Source organism: Drosophila eugracilis, unplaced genomic scaffold (genome assembly GCF_018153835.1).
Source record: "Drosophila eugracilis isolate 14026-0451.02 unplaced genomic scaffold, ASM1815383v1 contig_2129, whole genome shotgun sequence".
Taxonomy (NCBI): Eukaryota; Metazoa; Arthropoda; class Insecta; order Diptera; family Drosophilidae; genus Drosophila; species Drosophila eugracilis.
Window position 1 is genome coordinate 22,143 of NW_024573010.1, and position 19,931 is coordinate 42,073.

Consider the following 19,931-nt stretch of genomic DNA (forward strand, 5'->3'; position numbering starts at 1 on the left):
TTGAGATCGCTACGCAGCGCAAGCAAGGAAGTTTCTCTACGAGTAACGGGTATAATAAATAAAGCGGGGTGTTTTTTGCACACAAATTAAAAAAATTTCAACACTTCAACTATAGCGTCCCTACACGATTTATGTAATGAGTGCTCGATGTGTATTTGTCAAAAAATCTACAACACTCAAATACGTAAAAATGGCAAGATTTCAACACTATTTTAAAATTCTTTGAAATGTCGCGGATTTTACTACGCTTTCTATTCATAATATCCAGTACTTTAAACAATTAAGAATTACCGTAAATATTTCTAAATTCATTCTAAAAAGCACATTTCAACTATTTTATTTTTCAGATTAAGCAGCTGACCCCACCTCTTATAAACCGCAATACCCAGTTTCCAACTGGATTGTCTGCATTCCACACATTTAATAGCATAGCCTTTCTCTTCATATAGGCGCTAAAGCTAACACAGACCAAACCATACAACTTCAAAGAAAAGTATGTACTAGTTTATCAATACAGTCGACTACAGTCTACTGCAACACCAATACATCGACAGAGAAATTGGCAACTAGTCGTGTCAGTCGGATTTCAGTAAAGTTTGATAATAAATCTACATACATACATACATACATACATATGTAGCTCTGGCCAAACTTAAGAAGTAAAGGGTGATTTTTTAGGCGTAATATTTTTTAAATCGAAAAAAACGCGAAATCGGATTAGCAAATCAAAATTATTGGAATCTATAAATCGGTCTTTGACATTTACGTTTTAAAAATAACTTCATGTAAATGTTGTACGCGGCTCCGTTTCAAGAGGTCCATTCAGAAGGTCAAATTTTGCGTCACTTTTTCGAATATTTCTGCCTATATTCCACGAATCCCAGGTGTAAGGCTTTAATATTTTCTTCCGTACAGTCCATACGCATGCGCGTCGATTTTTTAATGTCCAACAAAGTAAATTTAGTGTAAAATTTGGTGATAACAGCACAAATTGTTGGTTCACTATGCCGATTAGACCATAATATGGTCGTAACAAACGATAAACGTTTTTCACAGAGCAAGAATTTCTCAGAGACGAGATCAGAGTTTTTGAGACTATAATGAATTCGGTTGATATCGTCCATTTTTGGTTTTATGGGAAGTTAGGACTAAAATAAAATATAATGTTACCTAGATTAACGTGAAAATATCTAGGGTGTGCATAAACAGGTGAAAAATATCTACAATACATGTTTTGTTACAAGTTTGACTTGCAAGCTTTACTTTGAAACAAGACTGTGGGTTTCTACTATAATCTCACGAGAAGACCTCCTCTTCATGCTAGTATACAAGTTTAACTTGTTTTTTTGAAACTTCTGGTTTTAAAATCTGTGATTTTTTTCCTAAAATCAATTAATAGTGATACCGATTGCCTACATATAATTTTATGATAATCTGAATTGTTTAGTGAAACTAAAATTTCGAACTACCTATTGATAGTTCGGTGAAATTACTTACACTTTATTCTCTTTAAGAGGTGAGATGGACTCAGCCCAGAGCTGACATAGGCACACCCACATCAGAAAGCCATCGCAAAATTTCGCACCTAAGCCACGGCTTTATGTAACATATGCAGAGATTCTACCAGTTGACTGGACTCATATGCCCAATAATTAAACCACTTCAGCATCTGTTTTCAGTGAGTAATTTGGGAGAGAAATCACTTTAAAAGGATTAAAGCGCTAAGGATGGTATTTCGAATGCATTAGGTTTCGGCTAGAAAAAGTTTATTGTTTATATTTATTGTATATACATATTCAATAGCATATTTGAATAATAGATCTCAGGCTTCTCGATTACGACAGACCTGGCTATAGATCATTGTAATTGTGATCGCCACATAGTCGGATAGTGTACTCATTTTATTATCTATACTACGCTTTACATTGGTTAATGTACTTATCGTATAAACTTAATAAGGCACACATATTCATTAATGTAGAGTTGATCTCCGCGTGGGAGTCGTTTCCAAGAACTCCGATGAGCTATACAGCTATAGTCTTTTTTCAATCCAATGTATAACACCATTAAACAATGTTTTCTTCCGGGCTCATCATTTAATTTGACCAGCATCGCTAAACGTTGTGTAAATATATCTATTTGTAAGCTTCATGGTTAGCAGATCAACCCAAAAGTAAAATTGTAGACAGATTTCATTCACTCTTATCTTCGTGGCTTTCCGAAGCTGCTGGAAGGCCCCAGTGGGCCGTAAATGGCATGTGGATGCGGAGGACAAGCGAGCGGATGCTGAACAGCTCCATGACCCTGTCCTCCGCCATTTGGCATTGTGATGACCTGTTTACGTTGCAGCGTATTTGGACCATCGTTCAAGTCAAGACCTGCAACCATTTGGGCAATCTCGCGCTCCTTCTTTAAGTCAGGCGGATTAAACTGCAAGCTAGCCAATGATCCGTGGCTGCGGCTCCTATGCTCTTGACGTATAGAGTAGCTAAAGGCTCTTTCATTGAGGTGCCCTTTACGCTGAAAAATGAATAAATTAATAACAATAGGTTTAAGAGCGCTTAGATTTTATCAATGTTTTCCATTAACCCTTTACCCATGAAATTTCATCGCTGATCATCATTAATTCAGTATTCAAGTTAATTATTAAGGAATTAAACTCTCTATTTTTTAATTAAATAAACAATATTTTTTAGATTAAATATGTAATTTTATAAAAAATTCATATAATACACAAACCAGCAGTCTAATAAAAGAAAACTACACATGTTAACTAATTTTAAAATGATAATTTTGCTAGCAGAAATTCACGGTCCAACCCATTTTAACGGGGTTACTTTTTGTCTGAACCATATAAGTCTATTAACCTCCAACTAACTGCTTATGCTTTAAAATATAAATTTTTTTAAAAAAATATACCAACCTAAATAATTTTATAATACAACGATTGGTATATATAAAAAAGGTGTTTTTTAGAGGTATAAAGCTTTAAGTTGGCATTACTGTTCAAGATGGCGACCCATTTAACAGGTGTGAAGCAACATGTCACACAGCTCGTGCCAAATTCGATTTATTGAAAGACACGTTTGGTGACCGCCTAATTTCACGTTTTGGACCTGTAAATTGGCCTCCAAGATCTTGTGATCACTGCTAGGCTACTTTCTGTAGGGCTATGTAAAGTCATTGGTCTATTCGGATAAGCCACAAACGCTTGACCATTTGGAAGACAATATTCGCCGTGTTATTGCCGATATACGACTACAAATGTTGGAAAAGGTCATCGAAAATTAGACATCCAGATTGGATTACATCCGAGCTTATATAAAGTAAAACCAAAACAAAAACCTTAATGTTATGGATCCCACAGATTTTCGCGTGTAGATTGATAAAACCACCTTGAGTTGAGGTAACACCTCTGGAATATGCATGCATACATTCCAACTTTCCAACCATAACAGTCCCCAAGATCTCACAGTTACTTTGAACCAAACTGTCTATCAATTCTTGTTCCTGAGAGTTAATTCACAATTGTGTCACATTTTTTCATTTTGTAGGCCTTAGAGAGGTGAGCTACGGTAACATCTCTAGAATACTCATGGCCAATCCCAACTTTCTAGCTCTTATACTTCTAAGATTACACAGGTTTTAGTTTTTCGTGTGTTGCGGGAGTGGCCGAATCTGCACTTCCAACTCTCTCTAACTCTATATCTTATAGTTTCATAGATTTTAGCTTCAGCGACCATACATACAGATGGGCTGACGTACAAAAGGCCCGACGAGTCTATTTAACCATCTTTGGGAACTATAAAAGTTGCCCACGTCTAAGTCGAAGATTAAAGTCTATGGGACCCACAATGTTGTTATTATGCCCGTTACTCGTAGAGTAAAAGTCCGTCCGTAGTCCTTCTGTCCGTATGAACGGATACAAAGATAGAAAGCCACTGCAACTTGCCTTCGTTTGACCTTATATAACTTATTTCTGTTAATATCTATCGATTTACCAAAGATTTTTTAAATCGGAACATTATTTCGCTATTTATGAAGAAATTTAGGTTATAAGGCCACACATGGTTTGTGACGGCACTATCAGTTACTCAACATGCTTTCTCCGACAATAGGTGGCGCTTTGGAAATTTCCACTAGCAAAATGAATATTTTAAAATTGTGTAAAACAGTAACGGGTATCTTTTAGTCGCGGCACTCGACTATAGCGTTTCCTCTTGTTTTTTGTATAAAATCAATTATATCCTCCTTGCTTTTAATATTTTCCTTTATAGCTACTGAAAAGTTGCCACCTAATTTAAATCTATTTAACAAGCGCAAAACGAGGTAAAGACACCCACCTTATAGATTCCAGTGCCACCGGGTGAAGGCGATTCGGCACCTGAGTTTCCAGAGTCGTCCAGTCCGTTGCCTATCGATGTCGCCATCTTGCGGCTGGTGGGGCCCACTGCACGTGGCTCTCCAATAAGGGAAGTGACCATCTGGGGGGATGGGACTCGTATACCCTGCTGTTGGTAGGCGAATGCGGGCTGTACAATCGACATGCCCACGGGAACTCCACCCCCCAGCACCATTTTTTTTTAGTTTTTTTTTTTTTTTTTGCTAGAATGGCGCGATAGCTGAAGAGTTGCGTACTGCCTAGCCATCATTACGGGTATCTGCATAGGCGATAGACCACCGACATTGGAGTGGTGCATCATATGAATCTGTTGCTGTGAGGAATGGGACTGAGGGTGTTGAGCCAGGTGTTTGGTTGGAGCCGGGTAAAAACCGCGGTGGCTGATTGTGTGGTAGCGAGCGGAGTGCGATCCGGGTCCGGAATTAGGCCCGTAAATCATACTGGCGTGTTCGGCCGGCCCCTGGAAAGCGGTGAGTTTTAGAGCCGCCGGGTGCACGGGTTTAGGTCGGATAAGGGTGCCGGAGAGGCTCTGGGTGGACTTAGATATTATTTTGTCCCGCTTAGTGGTTCGTTCCTCCTTCATCGGCGGTGGCGGCACATCAATAGGTGTGCTGATTTGCCGCGCGCGAAGTTGTCTCCCCAAAGTTGAAGTGTGTCCCCCAAAGTGATCATAAGGACTCTCTAGGAGCCCTATGCTGTCCAATTGGTCCTGTGAGCCACTCCACACTTTATGGTTCTCGTCGTCAGTGTAAAATGTATCTCCATCGTCGACTGTCACGTTAATGTCAGCGCTGCTGTCGCAAACTGAAAGAGACCATTGACAACAAATTAAAAAGAAACACAAGTGTATTATCAGTGGTTTAACGATCGGATTAAATTCAGTTTAAGACACGTGGCACTGCTGGTACTACGTATTAAAATCTGAAGAGGTGAGTAAATGACTAAATGGACCCCGGGTTTTTTTTTTAATATTGGGCAGGTTTTTATTATTAACCAATGATTATCCATGTGCAAACTTAATTTTGTAAGAATATAAAGGTGATCAGCTTAATCTGTAATCTGCGAATTAAAATCTTTGTGGCGCACGATGTAATAGTTATGTACGTAATAAGATTTCAATATAAGATGATACGACGTTTTGGCAACATATTTCTATTACAATTTGTATACCCTTTACTCGTAGATTAAAAGGGTATACTAGATTCGTTGAAAAGTATGCAACAGGTAGAAGGAAGCGTTTCCGACCCTATAAAGTAGCGAAGTCGATTGAGCCATGACCGTCTGCCCGTGCGTCTGTCCGTATGAACGCTGAGATCTCAGGAACTATAAGAGATACAAAGTTGAGATAAACTATGAAGATTCTTGCGGTCCCTACGCAGTGCGTTACAGTGCGCAGTTTATTACAGCATCCTGCCACGCACACTCTAACACCCACAAATCGCGAAAAACTAAAATCGCTGAAATCTCAGGGACTATTAGAGCTAGAAAGTTGAAATTCAGTATATATAATCTTTAGATGCCAGCGCATCTTATAGTGGTACCATTATTCGGCCACACCCTCCCATACGCCCACCAAGCTCCAAAGACGGTTTTCGCATTTTCTAGAAAAGCTGATATCTCGGTAAGCATGTAGGCCACTCTCACTCTAACGCCCACAAAACCCGAAAATGCAAAAATCTCGGAAACTATAAGAGCTAAAAAGTTGTGCTTAAGTGTGCCTTAGCTGTGCTTGCCACGAAGTTTCATCCACGTCCACTCTAACGCCCACAAAACGCGGAAAACTGTGGCGTCTGTAAAATTATTATGAATGCCTTCGTTTGACCTTGTATAACTTATTTCTGTTAATACCTATCAATTTACCGAAGTTTTTCGCTATTTATGAAGAAATTTAGGTTATAAGGCCTCACATGGTTTGTGACGTCACTATCAGTTACTCAAAATGCTTTCTCCGACAATAGGTGGCGCTTTGGAAATATTCACTAGCAAAATGAATGTTATTCAATTTTGTAAAACAGTAACGGGTATCTTATAGCCGCGGCACTCGACTATAGCGTTTCTTCTTGTTTTATAAGTAATTTGTTTGGAAATTGGTAAGCAGATTAACGGGTAATTTTTTTCGATTTCATTAACAAATGTTTTACGGTTAGTGGGATTTAGAGCTGCGCTAGCAGCGCTACAATTTGCAAGTCTAATCCGACCATAATTTTCGAGCACTTATACCTCCTGATAATTCTGAGACGGATATGGATTGATTTAATCTCGGCTCTTGATCTTGATCAAGAATATATTACATATATTTACGAGCAACAGGTATAATAAAACTAATTTAATAATCTAGGCAGGTGTGCAACTGTCACATTTCGTACGAGTAGACATGGCCCATCTATGGCCTATGTTTTTTCTGTCGGCTTTGTTTGTTATTCTACTCAAAGCCTTTGGCTTTATTGCATCATCTGGAACTGGAGGCCACCGAGGCTTGGGGAATATAAACCCTTAGCCGACTAAAATGAAATATGTCAATTTAGGAGTTAGCGGCTCACAATGAATGATCCTTTGTCATATTCTATATTTAGGGTATCTTGAAATAGTTTACCCTTTGTAGTACTTTAGATCTTTAAATCTCATGCCATATAACCCTAGTTTAAAATATAAAACAACCCCTTATTCGCCATAAAGTTTTTTGCTTTGCCGCTTTTTTAAACGCACACTAAATGTAATTTATGTAAATGTATGCGGAAGTCCGGCGATCACTTAAATGACCGTCGGCCTAAGTTTTATGTGGCGAGCTGTAGAAAGTAAATTACCTTACACTTAAGATTATTTAATTAAGCATAGCTTGTTTACTTTTATACATATCAAGCCATAAGGATTTATCTTATTATCTGCGGAAGCAAGCCAGAAGAAATATTGGCACTTTGAAATCCATTTCAACGGCAGTGAGATGTGCATGCGTGCGTTAAAATAGGAGAGGTTGGGTATTTGGCTTAAATGAGATATCTTAGATTATAAGAATGTGGATTTAATCGTAATATTAACCATACAGCTCTTGCCAAATCACGATTTTCGCCATAAAATGTTTTTGTATATATGTATTCCAAAATAAAACTAAACGTTGCCAAAAATACTTATAAAATCGTAATTCTCAAATAGAGTTCCGGAGCTGTAAATCAATCGGCTTTAAGTTACTCCGATCCGCAGAAGCATCTACAGTGGCTCCAAGCTTATTTCGTGCAAGAATAAATCGAAGTTTAAATTTGATACTGCTACTAAGCCAGCATAGATATCAGTTTTAACGCAGTAATGTTAAGAATGTCGCATATTATTAAAATAATAACAAAAGATTTTACTAATTTAAAAAACAAAAGAATTGTTTATACAAAAAGTAAAAAATAGGGCAATTCTGACGCACAAGCTTATTTCGTGCAAGCACTTTAATGGTAAATAACTCTAAACTGCGACTTTTAAATCCATTTTTTTTTAATACTAGTAAAAATATATCAACAAAAGCATATTTATAAGTTTTCGAGGCTGGGGGCACCAAAAAATTATGGATTAACGAGGATTTTCAAACTATGGTGCCACGAACAACTATTGAGCAACGCGAATTAGTCCTTAAACATTTTAAGGATGGGAAAACCCAGGATATGGTTGCCTCAAGCCCTAGTACAAACCCATACATAACCCAAAGGCTTTTTTGCGGGTGGCAGATAAGGGTGATGCTCCGAACACAATTTTTAATGACCACGAGGAGAGACGTATTGTTCTAAAAGTGAAGGAAAACCCCAAAGTATCGGGTCCTAAAATAGTTGCGGAGATTGAGAACGAAATTGGCAAAAAATATTGCCCAGGTTCAGTTCGCAGCACTTAGCATAACCACCACTTTTATGGTCGAGTTTCTAGAAATAAGACCTTCGTTAGTGCTAAAAATAAGTTGGCACGCGTCAAATTCGCCAGGGAACTTGAAACTCGTCCGATTTTGGTCTGGAACGACGTTATATTTGTGGACAAATCCAAGTGTAATATATTTGGGTCCCATAGGAGGAAATATGTTTTGCGGCGTCCCAATACAGAGCTACATACAAAAAAAAAAAAGCAGCGGCTAAGCACGGCGGTGGTCATGCTATGGTTTGGGCCTGTATGACTGTGTCCGGCGTCGGAAATTTGGTTTTTATTGACGGAATCATGGATGCGAATAAATATTTAACTATTTTGAAAGAAAATTTGGTGCAAAGCTTGGGATTTTCCTTCATTCATCAATTAATTTTAATTCTTATAACCATAATTTTAAATCATTTTCTTATAATGGTAAAATATTCGATTTGCCGATCGCTATTGGTTGACAAACGTTAATATATTGTAATATTAACATATAATAAGAAAGTTAACAAGAGGTTAAGCCATTATCCATATAATTTTTTTTTTTCCGTATTTTTAAACTATTTTTAAAATAAGTTTTTAACAACTATAATTTGTCGATTGATATTAAAGTCGGTGGTATTACATACACTATAATATTATGGACGCCACAGTTGTACGCGGTATGTGGGCGTTATAGTGGTCCTGGAAGGATGCTGAAATAAACTTGCGCTGCGTAAAGACCTCAAGAATCTGCCTGCCTAATCTCAACTTTGAATCTCATTTGGTTCTTGAGATCTCAGTGTTCATACTAGAGGTGGGCACGGGCCGGGCTTTTTTTCGTGGCCCGCGGACCGACACAGGCCCGGAGCGAGCCCGGCCCTTAAAATTAAGGGTCGTGCTGGACCGGGCCTTAGCAAAAAAGGCACACCACTAATTCAAAATTGGCGTCCTTTTGTGAAATTGATAAAACTTTGAAATATAAAATATGTCGCTACAAACCATTCAGGACTCTGTGAAGTCCGGGCCCGGCCATGGTGAAAAGTTTCGCGTTCGGCCGGGCCGGACCTCTAAAAAAAGAGTTTGTGTTCGTGCAGGCCCGGGCCTTAAAATACAGGCCCGCGCCCACTAGTTCATACGGACGGACGTACATGGCTAAATCGACTTCGCTATTGATACTGTTCAGGAATATATAATATATAGTTTATAGCGTCGGAATCGCTTCCTTTTACCTATTACATACATTTCAACGAATCTAATATACCCTTTTCTTTACGAGTATAATTATAGGAGACGGGTCAGAATGCTAAGACATTTTATATATGGTTTATTGAGCCACGGATAATTGATAGTCTCAGCACTCTACTAATGGAAACCTTAATGCTAAATACGGTAACCTTTTAAAGCGCAGTGAAAACCCTTTAAAGGAGGATTAGCTTTTTTAACAAAATACTTTATCGTTTCTCAGTAAAGTTTCACTAAAACCCACTCTACGACTCTCTCTTTTCCATGCCTCCACGGCGTCTCCATAGCGGTTTCACACTGAATTGTGGAATTTGAAATTTGAAAGCGCAGAGCCAAGACTTCTATCACAATCAAATTAGCACTCAAAACGGAAGGTTTGCATAAGCCCAACGTTCTAGACTCTACAGTTTCCGAAATCTCAGCATTCGTATGTACTGGCGTACGAACCGACAGGCATTGACTCTGCCAGTAATTATGATATATTTAGTCTATGAGTCGGTAACTCTTCCTAAAAATGCTGTAAGGTAGATAATGGCAGAACACAATTGGGTTAGATTTATTAATTATCATATGTTCATAGATTCGGTCTTCATAATGTCAAAGCATTTTTATTCCCTTTACTACTTGTAGTATTAACGAGTATAATGTATTAATGTAAGGTAGATAATGGCAGAACACAATTGGGTTAGATTTATTAATTATCATATATTCACTTGATTCGGTCTTCATAATGTCAAAGCTTTTTTATTCCATTTACTACTTGTAGTATTAACGAGTATAATGTATTATTTTTAAGTAGGAAAAGGTAGAAGGAAACGTCCATCTATGTATATACATGTATGTATGTTTATTTTACATCGTAGTTTATCGTTCACGCATTAGGTAGTAGAAAGTCGACAATAATTTGCTTAATTTAAGTTTACGCTGAACTTACATACATATCTCAACTTCGCTACAAGTAATAGGTAATGGACGAAGTGACATCAGATTCATAACGTTGATGTTTTACCCTCATTGGCATCCCAACACTGTCATCGATATTCTCGAATATGTAATTGTTGTACGTCCAAATAAGAAAGTTTAAAAATTTAAGGTGAGTAGGTATGGAGCAGGTATGACATAGATTGGTTCATATTAAATACACGTACTGCAATGTGTCAGGTGTTGCATGGAATTTTGTCAGTGTTAAAAATGTTTACATCCTAAAGAAATGAAAATGTTCGAAAAATTAAAGTAGAATTTTAAAACACAAAGCACGTTTACCTTAATAATAAGTAAACGTATAAGAATTCAATGTTTATAATTTAAAAATTTAATTAAAGCGCAAACTTTTAAATTTCAATTTTACATATTCAGATAAATCAATAAAGCCTTCTCGACCTCAAAAAATATAAACTCAAAGAAATTCAGGAACAAAAGCCAATGCATTTTATAGAAACGCTAATATATGGGAAGATTTTATACTTTTTATATACATACATATGTAGTTTTATAGAATATAGAGTATACCTTGAAAAGTGCGGTAAAAAGAACGGTTTCGGATCCTTTAAAGCACATATGTACATATATTTTTAATCGGGATCAATCTCGGAGTCCTTTCGTCATTCGTCTATTGTCTATAAGAGGTACAAAGTTCAGATTAAGCATGCCGATTCTTGATTGCCTACGCACAGCAATTTTATTTTTGTTTCATCCCACGCGAACAACACGAAAAACTCAAATCGCATCTTCAGGTCGTATCCGTCTTCGGCCATGCCTACTGTTTTGCCTACCAAAAAGTGATAGAAAGTTGGGATCCCAATGATGTTCCCAATGATGCCACCGAAGCATATTATTTGTTCCGCACCTTTCCACAACGCATTAATCTTCGAAACTATAAGAACTAGAAAGTTAGGAAAAGGATACGTATTCTATAGATGCCTCCGCAGCTCAAGATGGTTTTCCACACTAACATCCATAGTAGTAAACTTTAACTTTTCATCTAACCTTAAACTTTTTTCAAATCTGAACATTTTTTAAATTTGTCGACAAATATACGTATGATATGGCACCTCACATGGGTTGAGGGACTTCACAGTCAGTTATTAAAAATCCTCTTTTCTGACAAAAGGAGGAGCTGGTATTATTATTCACTGCGTGCATTTCTTCTAGCAAATTTATTATTATCGTTTCTTCTTGCTTTTCTAAAGAGTTCCCGATTCATCTTACAATGAAAAAACCAACTGGTGGTACAAATTTATCTGCATCCCGTCAACTGTTGATTTTATTCACATCAAACATCGCACTCTCCAAAGTTATAGAAGTGCAACACAGAAAATTTAATTTTAATTTACATTTAAATTAAAGCATCCATAATCTTATCCTATTATATTTGCTTTTAGAGACGTTGACAAGAGACATAAGTTCCAGAAATTTTAAATTATTTTGTTTTTAAATGACTTAAGCCCCACAAAAGAAAGGAACATATGTATTAGTAAATTTTCAAATATCTTTACGGTTGTAAACTTGTTCATAGCGCAAAAAAGTATAACTGTAAAACATACAACTATTTTTTTATTTTTATTTAAATATTAAACCTCCTGATGCCTACTCCTTTTACTTAAATTAATCTAAGATAAGTTAATAAAAGATTGGGAAAAATACATAATTAAAACAATAATTATCGGAAAAAAGACATTTGTAATTATACCCGCCACTCGTAGAGTAAAAGGCTATATTAGATTCGTTGAAAAGTATGTAACAGGTAGAAGGAAGCTTTTCCAACCCAATAAAGTATATATATTCTTGATCAGAATCTCAGGAACCATAAGAGCTAGAATGTTGAAATTTAGTATACATAATCTTGGAATGCCAGCGCATCTTATGGTGATATATGTATCCGGCCACACCCACTATTACGCCCACCAAGCTCGAAAGATGGTTTTTGCATTTTCTAGAAAAACTGATATCTCAGTAACTACAAGTAATAGAAAGTTAGCATCAAGCATGTAGGTTTTTATAATGCCCCAAATGCGAATTGTTATTTTCCCATTTAGCCACTCCCACCCCAAAGCACACAAAACACGAAAAACCAAAAATGCAAAAAACTCGGAACCTATAATAGCTAGAAAGTTAGGCTTAAGAATACATATTTAACAGATGCCACTCCAACTTGGCACGAGTTTTCATCCGGCCACACCTACTCTAACGCCCACAAACCGAGGAAAACTGTGGCGTCTATAGTATTATAGTGAATGCCTTCGTTTGACCTTGTATAACTTATTTCTGTTAATATCTATCGATTTACCAAAGATTTTTTAAATCGGAACATTATTTCGCTATTTATGAAGAAATTTAAGTGGGCAGTGACGTCACTATCAGTTACTCAATTTGTGAATTTCCACTAGCAAAAGGAATTTTTTAAAATCGCATAATACAGTAACGAGTATCTTATAGTCGCGGCACTCGACTATAGCGTATTGTTTTGTATGTAGCCATTTATTAGTGTATGTACATTGGTAAAGCTTTGAATGGGCATTCACCGCTAGTAACTGTGTATATGCGTTAGTCATACATATGTACACATGTCCATTAAAGTATGTATATACATATGTATATATCGTTCACTCAACAAGTATGGGTATAAGAGCAGTATTTGTCTTTTTATTTTAAATATTTTAACTAGAAGGCCCCAATTGAAAATTTACATATATTAACTATTAAAAAAAAGTAAATATTTAATAAATGTCAAAAATTTAGTTAAATGTCACATTTAAAAAGTTTGCGGTAAAAGGAGTATTATTTTTAACTATAAAACATGTTAAATATTTAAGTTATGTACGTAAGGGCGCTTACAATTTTTGACGGACGTGTATCCTTCAGCAGCGCTGCCAGTGCTGCTCCCGTTCATGCCTATTGCTGATCCACTGGCGTGGCCGTTGGAAGCCCTTTCCAGGCTATTCAGGGTGGTGGTGCTTCCCGGCTGCGATCTCCAACCGCCTTGTCCGGAAAGATAGTGATTGTTGGCACCACTACCATTTACAACTACTTCGGCAGGGCCCGCACTGTTTAGATCGGCATTGGAATGGATACCATCAGCGCTTTTCAGTGTGCCATAGGCACTACTGTTTCCGACTGTCTCCAACTGGCGGACATACGAGTTGTCGGCATAGGCGTGGAAGCAGCACCTGACTAATGCGTTTGCGGCCGCTTCGCGCTTGCAAATGAACACGTGGCACTCAAGCACTTTAATGCCCGTGGTGCGCCGCAAAATGGCAGCAAAAATAGGTGGGTGTTGCGCGCGTGGCATCCGAGCGAATGGCGAGTCGAGCGGCAGGAACTTTGGCTCAGGATGGGCGTTGCCGCGTTCCGGGATAAGCACCTGGCGCACGGCGGCGCAATAGTGCAGAGACTCAATCGGGAAAAAACGCGTAATCTGTTTAAGGTTTTCGTCCACGTTTTCCAGCAGGATGCCGTTCGACCATACGCTTAGCCAGCTGTCAATGCCCTTAGCTCCCACCGCCCCCTCCGAAGGATAAAGGCTGCGCAGCGGTTCTTGGATGCCCTGCAGACCGTCCTTGCTCTGGCGCGGAACGGCGCTGCCTAGGTAAAGGACACGGCATCGGCATATGGGTGTGGAGTCACCCATTATGGCCAAATATCGGACTTACTAATAGGATTTACTATAGCTAAAGACGAAAATTTAACTTTTTCTTTTAAGCTGCGTTAAATCCGAATCGATAAGAAAAGAGCTGAGGACAGCTCAAAAAATGTGGATTTTCTGGTTTTACTTTGGGCTATGCGAAAGCTTGTCGTTATGTTTTTGAGTTCGTTTGCAAGAGAATTTTTCGCTTAGGTAAGGGTATAGTATTTGCCGCGCACTGCGATCTACTCGTACACGTTCTCGTTCTCGAACGGGTTCACACCAACACGTCCATCGCGGGTTGAGCAAATACCCACTCTCTGGCTCTGACAATTGAATTTTCGTTACTAATCTTGTTTGGATTCGAGTAAATCCCGTGAGAGGCGTTCAACGCACTAGAATTACGCTCCCGATTTACACAGTTGAGTCAAAACACATACGCAAGCGTTTAAAAATCAAATATGGCGTTTGTGAGTTTTGTTCCCCGAAACAATCGCTCTTCTCACGCGCTGTACGCCCGGGAGTGCAGCTGAGCTTGTCTGATTCACCTGTATAAACTGTTTGAAGGCTAACGAAACAACTTGTTGCAGCCCGCTTTGGTTTAAGCTTCTCTACGCGACGACGTCTCTCTTGAAAATGAAACTGGCCAGAGGCACCTGAATGGTGTCTACTTGATATTCGTTAGGTGATCGGAGAGGCTCTCTCTGCGCTTACTCAAATAGGTACACACATACATATCTTCATATGTACATCAATACGTACCTACTTTTTTGTTCTGCACTCTGTCCAAATTACTTAAGGCAGGTACATATGTATGTATGTATGTATATTCAGGTATAATTACATATACATACATATGTATGTATATTACAAGAGCGTCGATTCAGTGTCGACCTAAAGTATGTATGTATATATGTACAATGTGTAGGTATATGTATGAACAATGTGTAGGTAATGTGCACCAAAAGAGTTATTTACAATGTACATATGTACATACATGTACATAGCTACAAAATAGATGGGTTCCAAAATAACAGTATATACATACATACATGTATGTACATATGTATGTACTCAGGTCATTACTATTTCTTACTATGGTATTCTAATATGTATGTATGTATGTATGTATGTATGTATTTGTACATATATGAACATGCATATGTATATTGTCAGTTAATAAATATACAGAATGTAAAGAAACTCCACACATTGAAATGAAACTATGTACATACATTTACATACACACATATTTATGTATGCAAGTGTGTAAATTTGCAGACTTAGCATGCAGAGAGAAGCACGGCAATATAACTTACATACATACATACAATGTACATTGTATAGTTTGAAAATCCTCGTTAATCCGTAATTTTTGGGTGCGCCCAGCTTCGAAAACTTATAAATATGCTTTTGTTAATATATTTTTACTAGTATTAAGAAAAAAAAAATGGATTTAAAAGTCCTAGTTTAGAGTTATTAACCGTTAAAGTGATTGCACGAAATAAGCTTGGATCCACTGTATATACTGCTAGCAAAATATTTTTCAAAATTGGTCAACGGAGTAACTGGTACATACATACATATGTATGTAGGTCTACAGGTCATCTACAGCATCAACAGAAATTTTTCCCCGTGCTTGAGCCATGATATTTAACATGCTCAAATTGCTTAATATAATATAATGAATACATACATACATGTACATCTACCTATTCATTATTCTATAAAATAATAAAAATATGTGCAGGATCTAAAAAAAAACTTTTTAATTATAATTATACGAAAATTTGTTTGTTTTATTTTTCGAGTGCCGGGACTATAAAATACCAGTCACTGTTTTATTCAAAATTAAAATTAATTTTGGTAGTGCCACCTTTGCGGCTACCGTTGAGCTGTTGAGGAGCGTAAGAGTAGGCGTAGCCAGATTATTATTATAATTATTTAATCCCAACTTTCTATCTCTAATAGTTCCGGAGATTTCAGTAATTTGCTTGGTTAATCTCAATAATTTAAATTCAAGTAAGAGAGCAATGACTGCACTGAACGATCGCAAAAAACCAACATTAAGCAACGACACTGGAAAATCATTTAAATTTTCTTGATTAGAGATGGAATAACTTACCCGATGTATGTATGCGTCTGAGATTATTGCTTCTTGAAGGTAGCCAAGGCTATAAAGCAGAGAACGAATTTATAATAAAATGGTTAAAGAATTTCAATGGACTTAATACTCACGAGCTGATCGCATGTTCCAATAGATAGAGGCTGTCATTAAAGAACTACTCGTTTATGGTTAACTCCTCCACAAGTTGGCAGTTGTTGATAGACTTCTGCAACTTGACTGAGGCACTTCTTTCGCTCCACATTGCTGCAGCAAGGTAAGACCACATAACGAAAGGCTTACTGATACTTCCATTGCGAACCTAAATCGGTGATACCCTTGTTTTGTGTTAAAAAACTTGAGTCCACTGACTTTACAGCACTATATGTACATATGTATGTATAAGAAAAGGGCATTAATATAATGACGTAAGGTACCACCACCCAGAGAAGTTGTGTAACTATTTTCGAATGTCTATTTCGATTTTTGATTATCAATAAATAAATAAATAGGAGTCGGTTGGAGAAGTATTGGCAAAATTTTGTAACAATTTATGAAAGAAGTCCTTATGGTATGAACATAAAATTAAAATTAGCAGTGTAATTTTTATACAGGCCAATAACACTTTTCGCAATTTTGATTTCACACAAAGAAATATCTAATAAAAATATGTATATATTAATAACTGTTTGTTGTATCCACATCTTTAAAGTTATATTTTAATTGTTTTTTATTTTTATATGTCTTAGCTTATGTATCTAGCATGAAATTTATAAAACTACTGCTCTCGAGATACATGAGTTGCTGTGGCCAAATTAAAGCTACAACCTCTCATAACCTTACATCAAGAGGCAACCACACCAAATCAAATCATCAAATTCTTGTGTTGTATATATTTAATAATGAATATACACTTACTATAAGTTTTTAACAGCTTTTTTTATTTTCGCTTTAGTTTTCCATCTGATTTCTATTGCAGATTTTTTTCTTTTGGTTCCATAGATCAGAGCGTAAGCCAGATGAAAACTAAGCTGAAAGAGACTGTGATGACTTACCCTCTTGCAAAAAGGTTCAAGATTGGTGGAAGAATATTTGGACACCGGTAGGGTTTGTTCGTCGCATTATGCTAAGGTGTTGTCGTGAAGATGTAGCACGGTGTTGTTGTGTAACACTGATAAAAATTGGGTTTAAGTACCTTATAGTACTTAACTTATAGAACTTAACTTAAATATGTAATTTATTAAATTGGCCAGTGAGCCCCGCGTCGCGATCAGTGACGTAAACAGCCGGGACAGGGGTTGCTAGTAAATAGGTTCGTAGCGATCGGTGTGCCGTGCGGAATTTTTTTGTATATTCTTAACCTAAGTTCATTATGCTAACTGGGGAACCTCTGTGAGCTGTTCTGCGAATACGGAGGATTTTAGGTCGTTGTGATTAAATATTTCCGAAATTGACTGGCAACAAGAGATACCCCAGAACTTACATTTTTTATCACAACTTTTTAAGGAACTATATTTGAGAAAAAATGCAGATACACAACTATTAAATAGCTATTATGTTTACATTTATTAATCCGGTTTCAAAGTGACATCCTTGAGCTGCGATGCATATCCATTTGATTTGGTCCAGTCCTGAGTCAATTTGGCTCTATGGGCTGGCGTTGAGTCCTGTTAAAACAACAGTTTCCAAATTGAGTTTGACCCCTTGATCAATAAAAACAAGAGGAAACGCGGGAGAGAGGAGAGGAGAGGCATCCGTAAAATACGCATTCTTAAGCCTAACTTTTATTTCCCAAGATTTTTGCATATTTGGTTTTTCGGGTTTTGTGGGCGTTAGGGTGGGCGTGGCTAAATGGGAAAAAACAATTCGCATTTGGGGCATCATAAAAATCTACATGTTTAATCCGAACTTTCTATCACTTATAGTTACCGAGATATCAGGTTTTCTTGATAATGCGAAAACAGTCTTTAGAGCTTGGTGGGCGTATGGGCGGGTGTGGCCAGATAATAGTAGCACTAAAAGATGCGCTGGCATCCAGAGTTTATACATACTGAATTTCAACTTACTAGCTCTAATAACTCCCGAGATTTTATCGATTTTAGTTTTTCGCGATTTATGAGCGTAAGAGTGGGCGTGGCAGGATGCTGAAATAAACATGCGCTGTCCCGGCATCTCAAGAATCTTCATGCTTAATCTCAACGTTGTATCTGCTATAGTTCCTGAGATCTCAGCGTTCATACGGACAGACGGACGGGCAGACGGTCATGGCTCAATCGACTTCGCTATTGATCTCGATCAAGAATATATATACTTTATAGGGTCGGAAACGCTTCCTTCTTCCTGTTACATACTTTTCAACGTATCTAATATACATACTTATTACTATCTTATATAATAAGATTTGTTATAGTCATCATAGTTGTTGGGACGCATTAAATTACAAACTTTTGTTATTACAGAATGTTACAGAATTGATACAAGTAAACAAGAAATTCAATTCAAAAACAACTAGAAACGCTATAGTCGGGTACCGCGGCTATAAGATACCCGTTACTGTTTTACACAATTTTAAAATATTCATTTTGCAAGTGGAAATTCACAAAGCGCCACTTATTGTCAGAGAAAGCGTGTTGAGTAACTGATAGTGACGTCACTGCCCACGTGAGGCCTTATAACCTACATTTTTTCATAAATAGTGAGATAATGTTCCGATTGCTTAATCGACTTCGAAACGCTTCCTTCTACCTGTTACATACTCTTCAACGAATCGAATATATCCGTTTAATCTACGAGTAAAGGGTATAATAATTGGCAACTCGATAGATATTGACCAATATATGTTATACAAGGTCAAACGAAGACATACACATACACTTTTCTACAAAATGCGAAAACCGTCTTTCAAGCTTGGTGGGCGTAAAAGCTGGTGTGGCCACCATAAACGCTTGCATCTTAAGATTATAAATACTTAATTTCAACTCTCTAGCTTTAATAGAACATGAGACTTAATCGATTTTAGTTTTTCGTGATTTGTGGGCGTGGCAGTATGCTGAAATAAACTTGCGCTGCGTAGGGATCTCAACAATCTGTCTGCTTAATCTTAGCTCTGTATCTCTTAGTGATCTCAGCGTGTATACGGACGGAGGGACGGACAAACTGACATGGCTTATCGACTTCGCTATTGATACGGATCAAGAATTTATATACTTTATAGGGTCGAAAACTCTTCATTCTACCTGTTACATACTTTTCAACGAATCTAGTATACTTTTTTACTCTACGAGTAACGAGTATAACAAATGTTGCCAGACAGTCAGAACGGCAGTCAGGCAAAGCGTCAGCAATCCGTTGATCCAAAGGTATCTGGTACATCCAGATTCATATATAGGCCATCGGGCTCTGCACATAGACGCTTCCCAAACATATCGCCATTGTTTTTTTACAACTACTTTTATTAGTTTGAGTACTTTTTACCTTTAAATACTGCTATATTTGTTCAATAAAATCAGATCAATAAATTTAGAGCATATAAGAACTGTCGGGCATTTAGAACGGCTAAGAATAGCTGTGTCATCGGCAAACGTAGATGTTGTTAGACGTGTGCTTGTCGGGATGTCTGCTGTGTAGAGGACATATAGTGTTGGCCCTAGCATGCTACCTTGAGGAACTCCAGCTCCAACAGTGTAATCATCAGATATGGCAGT

General features: G+C 37.4%; 1 protein-coding gene across 1 annotated transcript; it reads right to left on the minus strand.

The window, feature by feature from the left end:
* Positions 1-1,749: 1,749 nt before the first annotated feature.
* On the minus strand, positions 1,750-14,770 carry LOC108112065. Its single transcript, XM_041818046.1, is given in 3 exon segments — positions 1,750-2,520; positions 4,344-5,206; positions 13,337-14,770. Coding segments are annotated over 3 exon segments (1,974 nt in total). The 5' UTR covers positions 14,130-14,770; the 3' UTR covers positions 1,750-2,202.
* Between the last annotated feature and the right edge of the window lie 5,161 nt (positions 14,771-19,931).